General features: G+C 45.5%; 1 protein-coding gene across 2 annotated transcripts in view; it reads left to right on the top strand.

Moving 5' to 3' along the window:
* The window catches only part of kbtbd12 (kelch repeat and BTB (POZ) domain containing 12), a 54,948-nt gene extending 36,485 nt beyond the window's left edge, over nucleotides 1–18,463 (top strand). Inside the window, exons 5-6 of one of the 2 annotated variants that reach the window (XM_048547923.2) lie at nucleotides 14,847–15,044; nucleotides 17,841–18,463. In XM_048547923.2, the coding sequence (XP_048403880.1) occupies nucleotides 14,847–15,044; nucleotides 17,841–18,010 (368 nt within the window). In that variant the 3' untranslated portion in view covers nucleotides 18,011–18,463. The remainder of the gene's footprint in view (nucleotides 1–14,846; nucleotides 15,045–17,840) is intronic. The other variant, XM_048547924.2, reaches the window with a different exon arrangement.
* Nucleotides 18,464–23,383: the final 4,920 nt, after the last annotated feature.

Genomic DNA, 23,383 nt, shown 5'->3' with positions numbered 1-23,383 from the left:
CGGCGAGCACGAGGGGGCATAGCTTTAAATTGAGGGGTGAAAGATATAGGACAGATGTCAGAGGTAGTTTTTTTACTTAGAGAGTAGTAAGGGAATGGAACGTTTTGCCTGCAACGGGAGTAGATTCGCCAACTTTAGGTACATTTAAGTCGTCATTGGACAAGCATATGGGCATACATGGAATAGTGTAGGAGAGATGGGCTTGAGATCGGTATGACAGGTCGGCACAACATCGAGTGCCGAAGGGCCTGTACTGTGCTGTAATGTTCTATGTTCTATGTTCTATTTGTCCTGTTCTGTGAGATCAGAGCTCTGTGCATTTTTATACACCCAATCTTTTAATTTTATGCTGTCCATTACCTTCTTAGATACCCATGGCTATAAGCGACATGACATTTATTGCACTACTGCAACTGTTTGCAGACAATGTGAGTATGCAGAGACTGGTAGGAGCAGACTAACCTCTGGCTTGTCTTCCACCAGTTCCTCCTCTACTCTGATCTAGTCCCCTACATTACCACAATAGTTGGTGCTCACTGCATGCAATTGAGTTCTCAGACCCACATCCCACAGTCAACTGAAGCCCTCATGTGGTCAGATAAGGACTCCTTTAGGCCCTGAGCCTCCTGCTGTTGGGATTAACTCTGTCGGAGTTGGGCTTGTTGCTATGCATTGCGCCCAACTGCTTGACCTGGAATTCCAGGCAATAGTCCAATGATGACCTTACCAATACCAGATTGGCTGATATTGGTGGGCTTTCCCTATGCGAAGCATTATGGGTTTTTCACTGGCTCTCCAACCAGGTCCTAACATCAATGCTACAAGTAACATTTACTGCAACAACCACAACATTCAAAGATCCAATCTTCATGAGAATTTAGAGACTGATCCATGTAACTTATTTTGAACTTCTTTATTTTTGGACTCACCTTATTTCTAATGTGGGACTGTTTTCCCTGGGGAGTACAAGTTTAACAGTGATCTCATAGAGGTGTATAAAGTCATGAGGGGTACAGATAAAGTGAGTGGTAATAGGGCCTGTTTCTGTGCTGTATGACTTTAGATTTCCAACAGTGTGGAAGCAGGCCATTTGGCCCATTGTGTCCACACTGAACTCCAAGGAGCATCCCAGCCAGACCCTAAGCCTGTAACCTTGTAGGCAATGTAGCATGGCCAATCCAACTGACCTGCACATCTTTGGACTGTGGGCAGAAACTAGAGCACCTGAAGGAAACCCATGCAGACACAGGGAGAATGTGCAAGCTCCTCATAGACCATCACCTGAGACTGGAATTGAACCCAGGTCCCTGGTGCTGTGAGGCTGCAGTACTAAGCACTGAGCCACTGTTCACCCCACCCCCAACCCATGAACTGTCTGATTGGTGGCAGTGCACTGCCTTAGACAACCCCTACCCCAGTGCCTGCTGGTAGAGGAGGGAAATACCTCTAGATGCCAGACATGGTCATCTGTAAAAAAACATGCTCCACTATGCACTTGAAGGAAAAGAGAAGGATAATGGAATAGTGTTTCAGCTAAAAGTCAGGGTCCCTCAGAACTGGCACGGGCATGTTAGCCGCAAGTTTGTGCTCATGTGTGTGCAGTGACCCATGACCTCTGACATGACAAAGTAGCACTGAGTCCAGGGTGACACATATAAGATGGTGGGAGGGGGTTTGGTAAGGCAGAGCTTGGAGGTATGTCGAAGACAGTGTCCCAATGTCCCAAACAGTGAGGGTGCTGGAGGAGGAATGTCGTGGGGAATGGGGGCCTCTGGGTTGATAAAGAACAAAGAGAGAAGTGGAAAATGCAGCGTAAGAAAAGTTGTTGACACAGGGATAATTTGGAAGCTGGAGATGAAATAAAGGTCACCCATTAAACAATTAAGCCTTCTCATGAAGGGTATTCATTGAAAGTTTTACTGTGTCTTTCCAGAATTCAGCAACTGTGATAATCTGTGCAGTTCCCACTTGATGAAGGGCCGTAATGTATTTATAATGGTTCCCACCAGATTAAAGCGCATTGCTTGTAACAGGGACCTCACACTTGGAGCTTATCCAAAAGTATCTCAATTGCCTTGGCATTTATTGAACAATCAAAGCCTGTTTTCACTTTGATTTCTTCACAAAACATGCTTACGTCCTGGGAAAGAAATAAAAACACAGTCAAGTACAGTTGAGTTGAATGCAGCTGTCAAGAACAGAACTGTCCTGTGTGACATCTGTAGGCAAATCGCAAATAACAAAGTCTTCCTATAAATCCCAGCGGCTGCAAATTGAACCAGGGCGAACGCTCTCAGCTGATTTGCAGGAAAAAATCATCCGTATTTATGAAAGTTCGGGAAGGGGTTACCAATTATATATAGAATCTCCACGTTGTTTGTTAAAAATTTATTCTTAATCATGGCTTCAAAAGCCATGGAAACGAAAACCAAGATTAAGAAACATCTGTTTAACATCTGCAGCAGAAGGGAAGTTCCAGTATAAAAAGCATACTGCAAAGCTGGAGACAGTGAAAAATCAAGGAGTAGAATTATACGAGAACTGAGACTCCTATAAGATTGGAACTGGCTGCAGGGTCCTTCCTCTACAAAAAAGGAAGGCTGAGGAGTGCCCTGATAGAGGTCTTTAAGATTATGAAATGGTTTGACAACATAGACATTGAAGTACAACGTGGTTTGTGAAGAAATCAAAGTGGAACAACACTGATTGTTTGGGAAATGCCAAGCCAATTAAAATTATCCACTTTGGTAGCAAAATCAGGAAGGCGATTGTTTGGGAAAGAGGGAGGTGCCATGAGACCTGGGTGTCCCTGTACACCAGGCACTGAAGGTGAACACTGCAAGTGCAGCAGACAGGGAAGAGGGCAAATGGTATATCGGTCTTACAGTGAGAGGATTTGAGCACAAGAGCAGGGATATGTTGCTGCAATTGGATAGGGCCTTGGTGAAACCACACCTGGAATATCATGTACAGTTTTAGTCTCCTTATCTGAGGAAGGATTTTTCTTTTTTCCCTATTCATTTTGTGGGATGTGGGTGTTGCTAGCTGGCCAGCATTTCTTAACATAGAACATTACAGCACAGTACACGCCCTTCGGCCCTCAATGTTGTGCCGACCTGTCATACCGATCTCAAGCCCATCTAACCTACACTATTCCATGTACATCCATATGCTTGTCCAATGATGACTTAAATGTATCTAAAGTTGGCGAATCTACTACCGTTGCAGGCAAAGCGTTCCATTCCCTTACTACTCTTTGAGTAAAGAAACTACCTCTGACATCTGTCCTATATCTTTCACCCCTCAATTTAAAGTTATGCCCCCTCGTGCTCCCCGTCACCATCCTAGGAAAAAGGCTCTCCCTATCCATCCTATCTAACCCTCTGATTATTTTATATGTCTCAATTAAGTCACCTCTCAACCTTCTTCTCTCTATTGAAAAGCCTCAAGTCCCTCAGCCTTTCCTCGTAAGACCTTCCCTCCATACCAGGCAACATCCTAGTAAATCTCCTCTGCACCCTTTCCAAGGCTACCACATCCTTCTTATAATGCCGTGACCAGAACTGTACACAATACTCCAAGTGCGGCCGCACCAGAGTTTTGTACAGCTTCACCAAATCCTCTTGGTTCCAGAACTCGATCCCTCTATTAATAAAAGCTAAAACACTGTATGCCTTCTTAACGGCCCTGTCAACCTGGGTGGCAACTTTCAAGGATCTGTGTACATGGACGCCGAGATCTCTCTGCTCATCTACACTACTAAGAATCTTACCATTAGCCCTGTACTTTGCCTTCCGGTTACTCCTACCAAAGTGCATCACCTCACACTTGTCTGCATTAAACTCCATTTGCCACCTCTAAGCCCAGCTCTTCAGCTTATCTATGTTGCCGTTATCTTGCCGGGATGCCCTGGTTATGGAAGGAATGCAACAAATGTTTACCAGGCTGATTCCTGGGATGGTAGGACTGACATATGAAGACAGACTGGATGAGTTAGGATCATGATTGCTGGAGTTTAGAAAAATGACAGCGAGGGATGGAAATCTCATAAAACCTGTAAAATTCTAACAGGGCAAGACAGGGTAATTACAGGAAGGAGGCTTCCCATGGCCGCAGAGTCCAGAAGCAACTGAGGAAATTGGTGGGTGGTTTCGGACTGAGATAAAGGGAAATTTCTTCACTGAGAGAATGGTGAGCCTGTAGAATTCACTGCCGCAGAAAGCCGTGGAGACCAAACATCGAACGTTTTCAGGAAGGAGTTAGATAATGCTCCGAGGGTTATAGGGACCAAATGGAATGGGGAGAAGGCAGGAACAGGGGATTGAGATGGATGACGGAACAGGCTCAAAAGGCCGAATGGCCTGCTTCTGCACCAATTTTCTGTGTTTCTTTGTGGAGAGGTTATTCCTGCTTGTGTGTAAGGTCAGAATTAAGGGCTATAAATATAACAACAAACCATCAAGTACAGACCCAGAGTCCTTGACCTCTAGCCCTTCATCCCTGGGATCATTCATAGAATATAGAACATAGAACATTACAGCGCAGAACAGGCCCTTCAGCCCTCAATGTTGCGCTGATGTGTGAACTAATCTAAGCCCATCCCCCTACACTAATCCATCATTATCCATATGCTTATCCAAGGACTGGTTAAATGCCCCTAATGTGGCTGAGTTCACTACATTGGCAGGCAGGGCGTTCCACACCCTTACCACTCTCTGAGTAAAGAACCTGCCTCTGACATCTGTCTTAAATCTATCACCCCTCAATTTGCAGCTATGCCCCCTTGTACAAGCTGAAGTCATCACGCTCGGAAAAAGACTCTCTCTGTCCACCCTATCTAATCCTCTGATCATCTTGTATGTCTCTATTAAATACCCTCTTAGCCTCCTTCTCTCCAATGAGGACAGACTCAAGTCCCTCAGCCTTTCTTCATAGGGCCTGCGCTCCAGACCAGGCAACATCCTGGTAAATCTCCTCTGCACCTTTTCCAATGTTTCCACATCCTTCCTGTAATGGGGCAACCAGAACTGCATGCAATATTCCAAGTGATGCTGCACTAGCGTTTTGTACAGTTGCAGGATGAATCCCTTAATTCTGATTCCTGTAAACCTACTCTGAACTCTCTCCAATGCCAGCACATCCTTCCCTCGAAAAGGGGCCTAAAACTACTCACGATATTTCAAATGTGGTCTGACTGGAGCCTAATAAAGCCTCAGCTGTACATCCCCCTGATCTCGTCTTCTAGCCCTTTTGAAATGAGCATTAACATTGCATTTGCCTTCCTAACTGGCAACTGAACCTGCATGTTAAATCACTGGATGACAAAAGCCTCCTCCCTTCCTTCCTTTCTTCTTTATTCATGACTGTCCATCCCCTAGTTATCTGCAGCAGCTGCCCCCCCACCCCCCGCAACCCCACCCCTACAAAGGACCTGGCAGAGAGTCAGAGTTCACACCAATGGAGTGCCACACTGTCAGGGCAATTTCCCTGAGGCAGCTCAGTGACCGAGCCTTCATGGTTTTCTGGTATGGAGAATTCCAAAGGTTTACACTCTTCCTGGGTAAAGGAAATTTGCCTAAAATTTCATTCCTAAAAGGTCAAAGGTGATTGTGTCCCTCCTTGTTAGATGTTCCAGTCAGTGGGGAGCATGTAATCCTGTCACAGCCTCTAAGAATATTATATACTTCAGTCAGATCACCTCCTGTTCTCCTAGAACTCCAGCAAATACAGCCCTGTTTTCGTCAACCTTCCCGCATGGGACAACCTACTTATCCAGAGAATTGTTTAGTTAAGTCCAAGGAGATAAACTGGATGAGGTGATAAATGCATAAAGAAGTAGGCTGGAAGAGGACTACGAGAGAGGGGAGAGGACTAATAACGAGGAGAACGCTATGACCTGAATCAATTGGAAGACTTGACTGTGATGACATTGGGCTAGAGAAGGTAAGCATGGAGAGGCTAAAGAGGGAAAATTAAGGTGAAACCCCGAGGGTGGTTTGGGTGTAGTGCTTTTTGCACAATGCAGGCTGTAGGGTTCTGAATTAATTTGCAATTTGCTCACACATAGCGCCGAAAATAGGAGCAGGAGTAGGCCATTCAGCCCTTCAAGTTTGCTCTACCATTCAGTAGGATCATAGCTGATTGCCCAAAATTCCAACGGGGCAGCATGGTTAGCACTGCTGCGTCACAGCACCAAAGTCCTGGGTTTGATACTGGACTTGGGTGACTGTGTGGAGTTTGCTTATTCTTCCCATTCTTCTGTATGGGTTTCCTACCACAATCTAAAGGTGTGCAGGTTAGTTGGGTTGGCCATGGGTGGCACGGTGGCTCAGTGGTTTAGCACTGCCGCCTCACAGCGCCAGGGACCCAGGTTCAATTCTACCCTCAGTCAACTGTCTGTGTGGAGTTTGCACATTCTCCCCATGTCTGCGTGGGTTCCCTCCGGGTGCCCCAGTTTCCCCCCACAGTCCAAAGGTGGCTAGGCAGGCTAGGGTGAATTGGCCATGCCCAAATGCCCATAGTGTGTAGAGTAGGGGGACGGGTCTGAGTGGAATGCTCCAAGGGTCGGTGTGGGTTTGTTGGGCTGAAGGGCCTATTTCCGCACCGTAGGGATTAGATCATAGAATGCCTACAGTGTGGAAACAGGCCCTTCAGCCTATAAAGTCCACACCAACACTCAGGGCATCCCACCCAGACCAAGTCCCTATAACCCACTTAATCTACACATCCCTGAACACTATGGGCAATTTAGCATGGCCAATCCACCTAGCGTGCACATCTTTGGATTGTGGGAGGAAACCGGAGCACCCGGAGGAAACCCACACAGATAAGGGGAGAATGCGCAAATTTCATGCACAGTTGCCTAACGGTGGAATCAAACCCAGGTCCCTGGCGCAGTGAGGCATCAGTTCTAACCACTGAGAAAGTGGAAACTAAAGTAGTATTTATGAAGAAAGGTCAGAGTCCAGATTAACTAGCACAACAACAAATGTAAGGCAGTTCAAAATTGAAATTCATATGGGTAGAGTGCCTAGAGATTTTCTGGATCTGCTGAAACTTCAGAAAAGCTGGCACACAAGAGAAATGCACCTTTCGTACAGGATCTGAACATTGCTGCATGACTTAATTAATCCAGAAGTAGGAAATGGAACTGAACACTGCATTATCGTCAGCAAACATTTCCAACTCTTAGTTTACGCTGAAAGGAAGATCTTTAACAATGCAGCTGAAGATGGATGGGTCCATGACACTTTGCTGAAGAACTCATTCAGTGATGTTCTGAAGCCATGATGAATGGTGTCCAACAATCTTCACTGTGCCCAGCTGGAATTGGCAGTGATTCTTTGAAAGTGTGCAGGTTAGGTGGATTGACTGTGGGAAACGGGGCGTCAGAAAGCAAGATGGCACAGACACTGGACAACACCTCGTAAGCTCCCGACAGCAGACTTAACTGATTCAATTCTTATAACCGTTCTACACTTTTAAACGTAAGTTACTGTCTCGCCTCAAATAACACTGATTTTGCTAACATTGATCTTGCCTCGCACATGCCCTGTGCTGTGTAACCTGCGTGCCTCTGTCTAAGTCTTTTTGATCTCTACATCCTTTGCTTACTATGATCTGCCTGTATCGCTTGTAAACAAAGCTTTTCACTGTATTTCGGTACACATGATAATAAATCAGTCAATCAATCATCATTATAGGAGTAGGGTGGGATGTCCTTTGGAAGGTCGGTGTGATCTCAATGGGCTGAATGGCCTATTATTGGGATTCTGTCAGTCCCCTGTCCTTGCTTTCTCCCCACATGCTTTGACATCCTTATGACTTATGAAAGTACTTTACAGCCAATGAACAGTGGAGAGGCTTCAGCAAGAGACTTCAGGTCCTGGAGGAATAGACCAAAGATGTTGTGTTTTGAAAGGCCTTTCCATATTCAAGTCTGGCTGTCTCTTGAGCAGGGATCCCCACGTTGCTGACGGGTAGGATGTGGTTGATATCCTATGGCTCCCCAATTAGAAATGAAACACGTACAATGAGCTGTTCAATTCAACAGATCCTGGTCAAGCTGTGATTGCAATTCAGATTAACATAAAGCTGGGGCAACAGAGAAAAGTTGGCAGAGATGTTGGGAGCCAAACTGTTGACAGGCAGCTTACAAACTGATCTAAATCTGCAGAGTACTGCTCTGCTGTTGAGATTGAATCAAACCAGCTAATGCGTGTGAATATTCAATTGATCACGCCTGCCAAGCTGGCTGGATCCGGACAATCTGTGTGTGATGTGACATGACAGCAAAATCACCCTGACACGACCTGCCGAATACTAGCATCATTTCAGCTGTCATAATCACTTTTAGTTCATCGTGTACCCAACTGATTCGATTCAAGGACACTGCAGGCAGTGAAGGAAGGGAAATAGTTCTGCAAAGTATCAGTCTGTTCTATTTCCTCGCCCTTCCCCAGGTCCAACTTTATCTTTCAAACAGTAGCTGGCTTGAAGATAAAAGAATATGAAAGACCTGCGTTTATTCGGTGCTTTTTATGACTTCAGGATAATCAAAAGTACTTTACAGTCTGTGAATGCTGTTTGAAGCACTATAATGCAGCAACCAGTTTGCACACAGAAACATCGCATAACATTCGTGAGATAAAAGATCACATATCCTTTTCCAGCGATATTAATTGATGGATGAACATTGAGTGTGGACTTGGGGAGAATTCTCCTGCTTTTCTTTTGACATGGCTCTAATCCTGTGTGCCAATAGAGAGGATGTAAATAGACAGTTTAACATCACCTCTGACAATCGAGTGGTCCCTGAGGGAGTCTTAGCTCTTATCAGGACTGGAGTCACTATAAAGGATCTTAAAACCCATGACCTTCTGACTCAACAGCAGGTCCTTAAGAAATACCTCATTCTCCATTGGTTTAATTGATGGAATCCTGGTGGCTTACGAAAATATAAATTGCAAAATCTCTGAATTGTTGCAGTGCAGATACCAGACAGCTTCTATCCCCTAGTGCCAATCTTCTGCCCTTTCCCCACATGCTTTCACACCCTCATTCCTATACAAATAATCATCCGGTACTCCTCTTGAATTCCCTGGTCGAACCTGTTCCCACCACTTTTCCAGGCTGTGCATTCCAGACCCTAACCACTCGCTGTGTGAAAAAGACTTTTTTTCCCCCTCATATCACTCTTGCTTTGTTTGCACATCACTTCAAAAGTACGCCCTCTCAGTCTTATTTCTTTTATGAACGGAGTACAGCAAAAACCAATCTCCACTTCGGAACTCTAATCCTCCTGCAGTGAACACCAGCGAACCATTTGCCTTCCTAATGGCCTGCTGCACCTGCCTGTCTACTTTCAATGCTACTTTGTACATCCACACTTGCCAACATATCACATTAAAAATTACTCTTGCCTTGAAGATGTCTAACTTGTGCCCTCATTACCTGCTTTAGGGAAGTAACCACCTTATCCATTAGGCCCTTGGGACTGGGTGTGAAAAGCTGGACAGCATGCTCCTGCCCTAACCTTTACTCTATTCTTCATTGCTGAATGGAGAGTGCAGTATATTCTCAGTGGGATGAGCATTGAAACTAAAGATGCAAATCAGGGCAGCTTGAGAGGAGTGGTACGGAGAAAATTAGCTGCACGGATGCTGAGTTACACAAATTCCTAATGAGGGCAGCAGGGAGCTTTGAAAGTGAGAAACTCTGGTGCCTAATTCCCACAATGTCTGCACCATTCCGATGCTCACTCCACGCTCCTCGACCTCACCGAATCATCCACCTTTCACCCAAGGGTGATGTGCTTCCCACCACTTTTGAAATCGCAATTAATTTTCCAACATCAGGTAGTGGGTAATTTAGAACTATCTCCCACTCGATCCATTCAATCCTGACGGAAACTCCAACCCTATCGCAGCTATAGTCAGCTGCTGGGCCATTTGCAATTCCTCTGACATTGAATATGGTTAATCAAGTCTTAATTCCCAGATAATATCCTTTTAAATCCCTTAATACTGAAAACTATATTATCCTTTGTCTTGAATACACTCACTGACTCAGTGTCCACACTTTCTGATTCGAGAAATCAAAAGATTCATAACACTTTCCACGAAGAAACCTCTTCTCATCTCTGCCCGACTCCTTAAACCAAGATGTTTGATCCTATGTTTTAGATTCCACAGCTGGGGAATCAGCATCGACCCCTTAAACTCCAAGTGATTGAGAATGCCAACCATTGCAATTTTCATCAAATCCTGCTCAAAGAGCACCCTCTCCTGGACATCCTCTACAGACTTCCCCTTTGTGGTCTGATTGTATGCTGTCTGCTCGAGCCCTCCAGCATCTCCCATTGCAACTTTCTGTCCTGCTGCAGAGATTTGATCCTGCTAGGCAGGCCAAGATTCTTGGTGCAGTACCGAAGGAGTGCTTCAATGTTGAAGATGCTGTCTTTATAATCAGACTTCATACCAAGGCTCCGTCTGCCGTTCCAGGCAATCTTTCTACAACAGTCTTTCAAAGGAAAGGATGGGGGTTCTCCATTTATTAAATGTGGCACAGTGGCTCAGTGGTTAGCACTACTGCCTCACACAGCACCCGGAACCCGGGTTTGATTCCATCCTCGGGTGACTGTCTGTGTGGAGTTTGCATGCTTTCTCCGTGTCTGTGTCACTTTCCTCTGAGTACTCTGCTTTCCTCCCACAGATGTGCAGGCTAGGGTGTATTGGCCATGCTAAATTGCCCATAGCGTCCAGGGATGTGCAGGTTAGGTGGGTTAGCCATGGGAAATGTGGGGCTATAGGGACCAGAAAAGGGCTGGATGGGGCGCTCTTTGGAGGGTCAGTGCAGTCTCATAAGGAGCAGGAGTGGGCCAACTGGTCCCTCGAGCCTGCTCCACCATTCGATAAGATCAAGGCTGATCCTTTTGTGGACTCAGCTCCACTTACTCGCCCGCTCACCATAACCCTTCATTCCTTTCCAGTTCAAAAATCGATCTTTTCCATAAAAACATTCAACGAAGTAGCCTCAACTGTTTCACTGGGCAGGGAATTCCACTGATTCACAACTCTTTGGGTGAAGAAGTTCCTCCTCAACTCAGTCCTAAATCTGCTCTCCCCTTATTTTGAGGCCAAGTCCCCCTGGTTCTAGTTTCACCAGCCAGTGGAAACATCCTCCCTGCTTCTATCTTATCTATTCCCTTCATAGTTTTATGTTCCTATAAGATCCTGAAACACGAGCCTGAATGGCTTCCCTGCGCAGTACATTGGTTGAATTTTGATGCTCCTGTTTGTGGGAGCTTGCTGTATGAAAACTACCTGCTGCATTTTTTTCCTGACTCCTCCCTAGACATTCTGCAATTGACTATCGAACATTTCCTGGTCATTGCATGAGGTTCTTGCAATATCTAGCTCCCCTCTTCTCAGATTCCAGTGTTGGACATTTTCCACTTGATGGCACAGCCTCTGGCTATCTCCTTCTCTCTTTTCTTGCCCAGCATAAGAACCTGTACAAGGGTCTTTTCATGTGGGGAAGCTATTTCACTGGGGCCACTACTACAATTGGACAAAATCTTACAAAGCTGGGTGTGCCCGAGCCTGGCAGTGGGGTGACTGAGATACCTTGGGTCGATTCAGTGCCACCAGACCTTCTGGTTGGTGTTAGTCTAAGTTACTGGTACCAAGTTGGGAACGGATGTCCACATCAATCCTTCAACAGAAAACAGTCATCAAGTCCTTGCGGTCTCCAGCACAGAAAAAGGCCCTTCAGCCCATCAAGTGAGGCTTGGTCTTGATCACCAGTAAATGTTTATTATATAGTGGGGAGGTGATGGCCTAGTGGTATTATTGCTGAACTGTTAATCCAGAGACCCAGATAATGTTCTGGGGACCCAGGTTTGAATCCAGCCACAGCAGTTGGTGGAATTTGAATTCAATAAACATATGAAATTAAGAATCTAATGATTGTGAACCCATTGCCAATTGTCAGGGAAAAATCCATCTGGTTCACTTGAGGGCATCCTTACCTGATCTGGTCTATGTGACTCCAGACCCACAGCAATGTCATTGACTCTTAGCTGCCCTCTGGGCAATGAGGGATGGGCAATAAATGCTGCCCAGCCAGCAACGCCCTCGTCGTGTAAATGAATAAAGGATAAATTAGTTAACAGCTAGTGATATCTCAGATACACAATTGCCTCTTAAGAAAGATAGGCTCAACTTAAGAGTAAGCATTCATTACTGTTAGCTACATTGACTTCAAACTAGAATAACATGCTGGTTGACTGCTCCCAGGAGCAGCTTTATATTTTCATGAGTGGAGCTTATTTTGTGATGTTAATTAACCCTTACAGATATGAACTGTATTAAAGAAAACTGTCTTAAATGTGGTCGTGGCTGACCAAGAAGCATTTCCCCCCTCTTAAAGCTCACTCTGAGGTGGAAAGATTTGCAAGTTGATGCTCTACCTGTTTGGCTGCATTCTGAATGTGTGTTTCTTGACCATTGAAGCCTAAGGTAGGACTTGAACCCAGTGATCTGGTTACTGACCATAGAACAGACACAATCCCTACAGTGTGGAAGCAGGCCAACCCTCGGAAGAGCATCCCACCCAGAGCCACCCCTTACCCTATAACCCCACATTTCCCATGGCTAATCCACCTAGCCTCCGCATCTCTGGATACTATGGACAATTTAGCATGGCCAATCTATTTAGCACATGCAACATTGGACTGTGGAAGGAAACCAGAGCACTCAAAGCAGACATGGGGAGAATGTACAAACAATTACCAGAGGGTAGAATGGAGCCTAGGTCCCTGGTACTGAGGCAGCAGGGCTAAGCACTGAGCCGCTCCACTGCATCACAAAACACTGCCCTTGTACTGCGAATGGACAAAGAACACACTCACTTCCTCGCTGATTTCAGGGAAGACACTAAGTCCCGGGAATAACAGAGAAACATAGAATAAAGGAGCAGGAGCAGGCCATTTGGCCCTTTGAGCCACTCCTCCAACTCAGTAACTTGTTCCCACTTACCCCCATGCCCTCTTTTTCTGCCCCTCAACTCTTTGATGTCAAAAGGAATCATTATTTTTTTCTGTACTAACACTTTGATTTACAAAGCTAGAATCATAAATGAACATTCACTTTTTTAAATGCACTTGTGGGATGACTGGCCCAGCATTTATTGCCAGTCCCTGGTTGCCCCTGAGAAGGTGGTGATGAGCTGCCTTCTTGAACCACTACATTCTATGTGTCAGAGATAATGGGAACTGCAGATGCTGGAGATTCCAAGATAATAAAATGTGAGGCTGGATGAACACAGCAGGCCAAGCAGCATCTCAGGAGCACAAAAGCTGACGTTTCGGGCCTAGGCCCTTCATCAGAGAGCATTCTATGTGTTGTTTGTCGACCCACAATGCCCTTAGGGAGGGAATTCCAGGATTTTGACCCAGTGACACAGCAATATCTGGGTGTATTTGATGAACTGTTTATGCAGCTAATGAACGAGTGATTGTGGAAGGGCAGGCTGTGATAATGAATTAACAAATTCCACAATGAGTTGTTCAAACCTTTCATTCATATGTATTGAAGAAAGCCTGGCCGCCTACCTTAACTCCAATTTCCAGCCCTGTCCCCTTATCTCTAAGCTCCCTTAATATCCTTTAACTGTTAATACTAGCAACTAATGGCATATACATACCAGGGAAGTATAGGAAAATAACCTTAAACATGGCCACAGGGCTCATCTGAGTCCCACAGAGCTCAGTCGCCTCCAGGTTGGAGGCCAAGGTATGTTACTGGGATGACGATTTATAATAGATAAGTGCATCTCTGTACCCGCCATTTCACTGCGAAATGTAGATAGATGATAATTGATGTAAGAAAACATTTTTATTTCCAAGGCTGGCAGTGTTGTAGATCTATACAGCATTGAAAAAGGCCATTTGATCTATCATGTCTCTGCTAGGACCTGTAGCTTCCTTCCCTTCTACTTTCAACATAGCTGTGGACATTTCTCAATTTCAAGTCTTTTAATGTGGACTTCACAAGCTTCAAAATCCCCCCTTCCACCACTGCATCCCAAAACCAGCCCAGCTCGTCCCCGCCTCCCTAACCTGTTCTTCCTCTCACCTATCCCCTCCTCCCACCTCAAGCCACACCTCCATTTCCCACCTACTAACCTCATTCCACCTCCTTGACCTGTCCGTCTTCCCCGGACTGACCTATCCCCTCCCTAACTCCCCACCTGTACTCTCCTCTCCACCTATCTTCTCCTCTATCCATCTTCGGTCCGCCTCCCCCTCTCTCCCTATTAATTTCAGAACCCTCTCCCTATCCCTCTCTCTGATGAAGGGTCTAGGCCCGAAATGTCAGCTTTTGTGCTCCTAAGATGCTGCTTGGCCTGCTGTGTTCATCCAGCTCCACACTTTGTTATCCCAAATTAAAAGGGTCAGCCACAGATTTGACTGAGTGATGAGAAGCCAAGATTACTGGACAATGGATCTTTTTCAGGATGGGGGGAGTTTGAGGTTCATCTGTGGTGCTGCCAGACCTGCTGAGCTTCTCTGTCAATTCCTGTTTTGTTTCAAATTTGCAGCATCTGCCATTCTTCGTGTTATTTTAGATTTGTTTATTTCAATGTGCTGAATGGCCTCTTTCATGCTCCCCACAGTTGTATTTTTAGGGGTAATTTAGAGGTCTTTAGACTAATTTGGAAGTCTTTCATTTTCATAAGTCCATAAGACATAGGAGCAGAAACTGGGCCATTCGGCCCACCGAGTCTGCTCCGCCATTCAATCATGGCTGATAAGTTCCTCAACCCCATTTTCCTGCTTTCAGGGGGGATAGGCTGCAGTGGACCAGACCGAGGGCAGGCCAGGAGGTGTTTGGATGCTGTGGAAATCTACAACCCGGACGGAGACTTCTGGAGGGCAGGACCTCCGTTGCCGACCCCAATGCTGTCACTACGAACCAACTCCACCAATGCTGGGGTGGTAGATGGAAAGCTGTACGTTTGTGGAGCGTTCCGGGGAGCAGGTATGGACTGATCCAGTGGTCTGGCTACCCGACTGGCTCTGAGCTGATCAGATAAGAGAAAACATCGGTATTGAACCAGAGTAGGCAAACATTCAGACACTTGGTCAAAGATATGAGGTTTAAACAGCATCATAAAGGCTGTACATTGAGAAACAGATAACCTCCAGAGAAATTTCAGCAGGCCTGGCAGCCTCTGTGGAGAGAGGAACAGAGTTAATGTTTCAAGCCTGGTATGACTGTTTTTCAGAACTGAAAGAGATTGGAAAGTAGGTTTGGCCTTTAAAAAAAAAGGATGTTTTCTAATCAACCTGATCAGAGATGTTATTGTGCAACTCTGAAGGAATGGAACTTGAAGCTGGATCTCCTGACTCAGAGGTAGGGCCCCTACCACTGTGTCCTAAGAGTACTCTGTAAAAATAATGGATTGTGTGGCAGAATACAAGTGCAGAGGGTGATGGGAGTGACCACTGTCGGCAGAGAAAGCTACCTCGTTCTTTTGAAAGAGGCAGAGAAGAAGCTGGAGACTGCTTGGCCTGAGATAATAGGAACTGCAGATGCCGGAGAATCCGAGATAACAAAGTATGGAGCTGGATGAACGCAGCAGGCCAAGCAGCATCTTGGGAGCACAGAAGCTGACGTTTCGGACTGCTTGGCCTGCTGTGTTCAACCAGCTCCACACTTTGTTATCTCAGAGAAGGTGGTGCAGTTGTGCAAAAGACAAAATGGATTGCTAGTAATGGAGAGTAAAAAAATAGAGACATCGAAAGGGTGTAAATTAAAGTGGGAAGGGGAGAAAATTATTTCTTCCCAGCAAGTGCAAAGTAAACGTGATACAAATACGCCACGGCTGTGAGGGAGGGGATGGGAAGAGGGTGTAAGAAAAATCGAGAGCAGACACCAACCACTCTGTATTGCATTCAATATTGAGACCTCAAGGCTGCAAGCTGTTGTCCCAGGACAGAAGAGTTAGCATGGGAACGGAAGGGCTAGTGGCCATATGGCATGGTGGCCCAGTGGTTAGCGCTGCTGCCTCACTGCGCCAGGGATCCAGGTGCGAATCCCCCGTTGAACCGTCTGTGTGGAGTTTGCCCATTCTCCCTGTGTCTGTGTGGGTTTCCTTCGGGTGCTCCGGTTTCCTCCCACTGTCCAAAGATGCTCAGGCTAGGGTGGATTGCCCCATAGTGTCCAGGGGTGATTGAATTAACTGTGGGATATGCAGGGCTCCAGGGATAGTGGGGTGGGTCTGGACGGGATGCTCTTTGGTGGGTCAGTGTGGACTAGATGGGCTGAATGGCCAGCTTCCACATTGTAGGGATTTGGCCAAAAATATTGGCTTTAAACAGAGCCTCAAAAGCAGATAGAGAGGTGGCGTTTTGAGAGGGCGTTGCAGACTTTAGAGCTGAGGTCAGTGTTTCCCTAACTTTTTCCTTCCGTGATTGCATTGCAATGCTTGATAATTGAGGCCCCAGTGAGAGCCGAGAGTGGAAATATAACTGTCTTAATGCAGTTGTATGCACATGGCTTCCACAGTTCCCAAAATTCCAGCTGGCAATCCCACTTGGGGTCTCAGCCCCCTCACAGGGAAATCCTGGCTTTAGCTGAAGCGACAATAATAGGGAGGGTTAAAAATTTTCCAAAGAGCCATATTGAAATCAACACACTAATTCTGTTTCTCTCTCCGGTGATGCTGCCAGATCTGCTGAGTTTCTCCAGTACTTTCTGCCTTTATTTAAGATTTCAGGGTGCTTCGCTTTTGTAATTAGTTAAAATTGGAAATGTAGGAGGTCAGAATCTGGGCGGTTGGAGGCTTGCAGGAATTCTGGACAGTTGCAGAGATGGAGTGGTTTACAGAAGGAGAGAAGTCAGTAAGACCAGGGAGCATGGTGGGGGTCTTTAACCACACTGGGTTGAGAATTTTAAAATGCTGGTGGATCAGGATAGGGAGAGTAGGGGTTAATGGGTCAACAGGTCTCTGTGTAGTTGGAATAAAGGCAACAGAGTTATAGGCTCAGGCTGGAGCATGGATGGCAGACTGCTTGGAAAGGGTGGGAATGGTCAAGCCTGGTGATTGGGGGGGTGGGGAAGCACAGATAAACATGAATGCTATTAATGCAGACAGCGAGAGCCTTGCAATTACATGTTGGGCAATGTAGCCATTTCTGGACACAAAAGAGACTCAGAATAGAGTCCTGGAGGTCTACACCATGGAAACAGGCCCTTCGGCCGAACTTGTTCATGTCGCAACTTGCAGGATTGATTACAACTGCCATACCCAATTGAGTATCTGAAAGCAAGTCCCTAAATTTGTAATACTCAGCCTGTTGACCATTGTATTTAACTGGCAGCATCTGTGGAGAGAGCAACAAAATTAAATTTCAAGTCAGGTGCTGAGGTTTTTAATGAGAAAGATTTAAAAAGGACATGGGGGCAACTTTTTTTTTACAGAGAGTCGTTCGTGTGTGGAATGAACGGCCAGAAAAAAGTGGTGGATGGGGATATAGTTATAACATTTAAAAGTTCATGAAATGGAAAGGTTTGGAGGGATAAGGGCCAAATGCAGGCTTGTGGAGCACAGTTTAGTTTGGTAACATAGTCGACATGGTCTGGTTGGACCGAAAGGTCTGTTTCCATGCTGTGTGACTCTATAAGAATCAAACTCGACTCAACGTTAACTCTGTTTCTCTGTTCACAGATGCTGCTAAACCCATTGAGTTTCTCTGGCATTCTCTGCCTAATTTCCGGAACCCACGGTACTTTGTTTTTATTCACTGCATTTAATTGTCTTCCTTTGTCTAGATCGACATGAAGTCATTGTCAAAGACATCTTGGAATTGGATCCTTGGGAGCATCGGTGGAACGTAGTGGCCCACAATGTCCTCATGCATGACAGCTACGATGTCTGCCTGGTTGCAAGACTCAACCCAAGGGACCTCATTCCTCCTCCGACAGACTTGGTGGACCAATGAGGAATGGGTGGACCAGATTATTGGGTGAGGGGATGGGAGGGGTGCTCTTTCAGCTCAGCTGTGGCTCAGCAGGAAGCACTTTCACCTCTGAGTGTAAAGGTTGTAGGTTCAAGTCCTCCAGCCAAAGCCCTGGATGTCAAATTGACACCGAGAGTGTCCTTGCAACTCTGAGGAAGTGCTGCACTGTTGGAGGTGCTAATTTTCTGCTGTTAAATTAAGACTTGGTCTGCCCTCTCGGCTGGATGTAAAACACCCGCTCGCCCATTCTGAGGAACTGCTGTGGAGTATTCCCTCATACTTTGGTCAACAATTTGGCCCCAACCGACATCATTAAATGTAGCTTTTGTGGAGCTTATCATATTGTTGTTTGTTAGAGTTTGTGAAAATTGCATCCCTACATTTGAAAGAATATCTCATGAGATGTTTTGGGGGTAGGATAAAAGATGTTACATAAATGCGAATCTTCCTTTCCTGTCGCTCAGAAATAAAAGTGGGAGAGTATCTCTGCTGTGGACCATTGATTTTCTCTTTGGCTTAAAATGTCATAATATTGCCGCTAGATGCATTGGTCGAAACGTTATCAGCCAGTACAAATGTGGTCCAATTTGCCAGCCCTTGATCACAGTAGCATGCGTGACGTTTGGTTCCTACACTTGTCATTGATCACCCCTTTTAGTCGCTCCCTCCAGTTACTGTTCGCACCAATTTAGGGGCCGCCTGACCTGATCCCACTCGTCCCTGTATGGTCAAACATTTGTGTCATGTTACAGGTGTGTTAATTCAATCGTAAAGGTGCAAAGGTGAAGGGCATTGTTTGGTTCCATACTGAGATCACATAATGCAGAGTCCACTGGCACACTTAAAGATTTTTGCCACAGAAGAATATTGTGGGGGCTGGGCTGCAGGATTTCCCTGATAAATGTCGTCCCGAGTCAAGATTTTCTGAGTTTCCTTTAAAATTTCCATTTAAGTTACAGTGCCCTAAGGAGGTATTGCATTTTGTTTTCACTTTTTCCGCATTTTGTTATATGGTTTTGTGAAAAAAGTATTCTGAGCACTTGTAGAGAGAGACTGTTCAGTGGCTGATGGGCACCGCAGGAGCTGGGATATATCAATGAAAGTGACCTTTTCATCATGTGATTTGGGATTTAATCTTCAGTAATGGTGCCCCTTCAAGGACTTGCAGCCTAACCACATTGTTTCAATTTGGGGATGGCTCCATCTTCAATCCGCCTCCCCCTCTCTCCCTATTTATTCCAGAACCCTCTCCCCATCCCCCTCTCTGATGAAGGGTCTAGGCCCGAAACATCAGCTTTTGTGCTCCTGAGATGCTGCTTGGCCTGCTGTGTTCATCCAGCTCCACACTTTGTTACCTTGGTTCTATTTGGTCGAATTTAGGTTATATAAAACAGAGAACAGCACAGGAATGCGCCCTTTAGACCTCGACGTTGTGCCAAATAATTATTTACAATTTCCACAGATGATTTAGAGTTGGGGGCCAAGTGTAGTTTATCAAAGTTTGCAGATGACACTAAGATGAGTGGTGCAGCGAAGTCTGCAGAGGGATGTAGATAGGTTAAGTGAGTGGGCAAGGGTCTGACAGCTGGAGCACAATGTTGATAAATGTGAGGCCATCCATTTTGGGAGGGGTAGCAGCAAAATCGATTATTATTTAAATGGTAGAAAATTGCAACATGCTGCTGTGCAGAGGGGCCTGGGTGTCCTTTTGCATGAATCACAAAATGTTGGTTTGCAGGTGCAGCAGGTAATTAAGAAGGCAAGCGGAATATTATCCTTCATTGCCAGAGGGATGGAGTTTAAAAGCAGAGAGGTTATGTTACAGCTGTATAGGGCACTAGTGACACCACACCTAGAGTACTGTGTACAGTTTGGGCCTCCTTACTTGAGAAAGGATGTGCTGGCACTGGAGGGGGTGCAGAGGAGGTTCACAAGGTTGATTCTAGAGCTGAGAGGGTTGGCTTATGAGGAGAGATTGAGCAGACTGGAGCTCTACTCATTGGAATTTAGAAGAATGGGGGGCAATCTTATAGAAACATAAAATAATGAAGGGAATAGATAAGATAGAAGCAGGGAGGTAGTTTCCACTGGCAGGTGAAACTAGAACGAGGGGGCATAGCCTTAAAATAAGGGGGAGAGCAGATTTAGGACTGAAGGAGGAACTTCTTCACCCAAAGGGTTGTGAATCTGTGGAATTCCCCGCCCAGTGAAGCAGTTGAGTCTTCCTCATTGAATGGTTTTATGGAAAAGATAGTTAGATTTTTGAACAGTAAAGGAATTAAGGGTTAGGGTGAGTGGGTGGGTAAATAGAGCTGAGTCCATGAGAAGATCAGCCATGATATTATCGAATGGTGGAATGGGCCAGATGGCCTCCTCCTGCTCCTAGTTCTTATGAACATGATGTTGAATTAAACCAATCCCTTCTGCCTGCCCTTGGTCCACATCCCTCCATTCCTTGCATATACATGTGCTTGTCTAAAAGTCCCTTAAACGCCTCAGTCCTATCTACCTCCACCCCCACTCCTGGCAGTGTGTTCCACACTCCTGCCACGTTCTGTGTACAAACACATGCCCCTCACATCTCCTTTGAACATTCCCCTCTCACCTTAAATGCATGCCACCTAGTTTTAGACATTACAGCTCTGGGAATAAAATTCTGACCATCAGTCCTATCTATAAATCTCATAATTTTAATCGACTTCTATCAAGTCTCCCCTCAGCCTGCGCCACTCCAGAGAAAACCATCTGAGTTTTTATAGCCTCTCCTTGTGCCTCATACCCTCTAATCCAGGCAACATCCTGGGGTAAACCTCTCTAAAACCACTTTTTTCAAAATGATGTAAAGAGAGACCACCAGGACAGTTGGAGGAGGCAGGCATGTGTGATGTTGCATTTTTAAATGAACCATAGGGCTGCTGTCTGATTCGAGAAAGATGACACGTGGTAATTTAACTGGAAAGTGGCCTAATGAGGGGAGATGTTGAGATGGAGAAGCTTCATGCTAACCCCAGCCGTTGTATGGAACTGAACCCACCCTTTTTAACAGTCGCTGGAGAGGACAGCTAGTGCCTTGGTTTAATGTCTCCTCTGAGGTCCCAATATAGATCATATGTTCATGTTTCACAGTGGAACATGAAACCACAACTTTCTCATGAGATGAGATTGCAGTGTGAGTCACAGCTGTTACCAGGGCCAGCACCTTCAGAGTGTAGGGGAGGGCAAGTGTGCATTTTCCAGCTTAAACCTGACCTGGGGCACTTATGTGCTGGGGGGGGTGGTTACCATCACCTTTTAAAATTTTAATTGAAAGTTATTCCACAGCTAAACATCACAACACATCCCGGGACATTGTCTCTGCCTGCATTCTTACATCCCTCAATAAAACTGCTGAGCTTAATTCCTTGCTTTTAATTAGTCGTTTGGTGGTACAGCATTTGAGAATCATTGAAGATAGATAAATGTTGAAGCTTTCCACCTTGCATTCATCAGGATAATTCCAAAGAAACAGGCATGTGAAGTGAAAATAGAGATAACAAGGTGTATAGCTGGATGAGAGATAATGGGAACTACAGATGCTGGAGAACCTGAGATAACAAGGTGTAGAGCTGGATGAACACAGCAGTTTCGGGCCTAGACCCTTCTTCAGAAAAGGGCCCAAAACATCAGCCTTTCTGCTCCTCTGATGCTGCTTGGCTGTTGTGTTCATCCAGCCCCACACTTTGTTATCTCAGATTCTCCAGCATCTGCAGTTCGTGCTATCTCTGAAGTGAAAAATAGCCCTTTTATTGTGAGAGTACTGATTGATAGAGGCATAAAACTTTAAAATCTGGACATTTTCCTTCTCTTTTGCCTCTGTTTCTTTCATTTCGTCTCTTGCGTTTTTTTTTTAAAAATCCAGTTTTGCATTTTGCATTTCAAGATGGCACTGGAGAATGGAGACTTTGTAAACTTTTCACTCTGTACTTGAATGCACAAGACAATAAAATCTAATTCTAATTAAACAAATGGACACAGAAGTGACTTACAAGGAGAAGGGCTAACTTGAGAGATGGGTTTTGTTAAAAATTTGACCCAGAACTGAGTAAGAAAGAGGGAGATGGTGGGAAAGTCTTCACAGTTACGGAGTTGTAGATCATTAAGGATATGATTGACAGATTTTGATCATTAAGGGAATCTAGGGTTAAGGGATAAAGGCAGGAAAGTGATGTTGAAGATAGTTTGAAGGGTAACACCTGAAATGTTGACTGCTCCTTTCCTCCAGATGCTGCCTGGCCTGCTGTGTTCTTCCAGCCTCCTGTTTGTCTCTCTCGGATTCCAGCATCTGCAGTTTTTATTTTAATCACTTCTGGTTCTCAAGACTCCCAGCCAATAGGAACAGTGTCTCCTTACCGAACCTGTCCAGACCCCTCGTGATGTTGAATATCTCGGACAATGCGATGAAGGCAGGCCCTTTGGTTATCTTTAGATTTTAGCTCCTTGAAGGGCAAAGGCCAGTGTGAAAGGATGTTGGCTGTGGTCTAACCACCTCACCATGATCCTACCAAGTGCTGGAGCACACTCATGAGGCCATGCATCCTACTGCTGCCACTAAGCTGTACATCAAAATTAAAACCATGAGACAAAGGAGCTGAAGTGGACATTCAGCCCATCGGGTCGGCTCTGCCATTCAATGAGATCTAGTCATCTTCAACACCACTTTCCTGCCTTCACCCCTTAACCCTTGATTCCCTTAATGATTAAAATCTGTACATCACAGCATTAATGACCCAGCCTCTGTGGCAAAGAATTCTGCAGTTTCCCTCCCCTCTGAGAGAAAAAAATCCTCCTTATATCTGTCTTAAATGTGCAACCCCTTATTCTGAAATGATGCCGTCTGGTCCTAGATTCTCCCACAAGAGAAACAACTTCTCCGCAATTTCCTCTTGATCTTCTCTTCTCACATGGGGGCAGCACCCAGCTTTCCCAATTCATCCATGCAACTGAGATCTCTCATGGACCCCAACCCGTCCAACGCCGACCAGACGTCCCAATCTGACCTAGCCTCATTTGCCAGCATTTGGCACATATCCCCCTAAACCCTTCCTATTCACGTACCCATCCAGATGCCTTTTAAATGTTGTAATTATACCAGCCTCCACCACTTCCTCTGGCAGCTTATTCCATCCACGCACCACCCTCTGTGTGAAAACATGGCCCCTTAGATCCCTCTTAAATCTGTCCCCTCTCCATTTTAAATCTAAGCTCTCTAGTTTTGGACTCCCACATCCTTGGAAAACGATCTTGTCTATTCACCCTATGCATGCCCCCCCCCAAGGTTTTATAAACCTCAATAAGGTCACTCTTCAGCCTCCCATT

The sequence above is a fragment of the Stegostoma tigrinum genome, chromosome 11 (genome assembly GCF_030684315.1).
Source record: "Stegostoma tigrinum isolate sSteTig4 chromosome 11, sSteTig4.hap1, whole genome shotgun sequence".
Lineage (NCBI taxonomy): Eukaryota > Metazoa > Chordata > Chondrichthyes > Orectolobiformes > Stegostomatidae > Stegostoma > Stegostoma tigrinum.
Note: the sequence above shows the minus strand (reverse complement) of the source record. Positions and strands in the feature narration are given on the sequence as shown.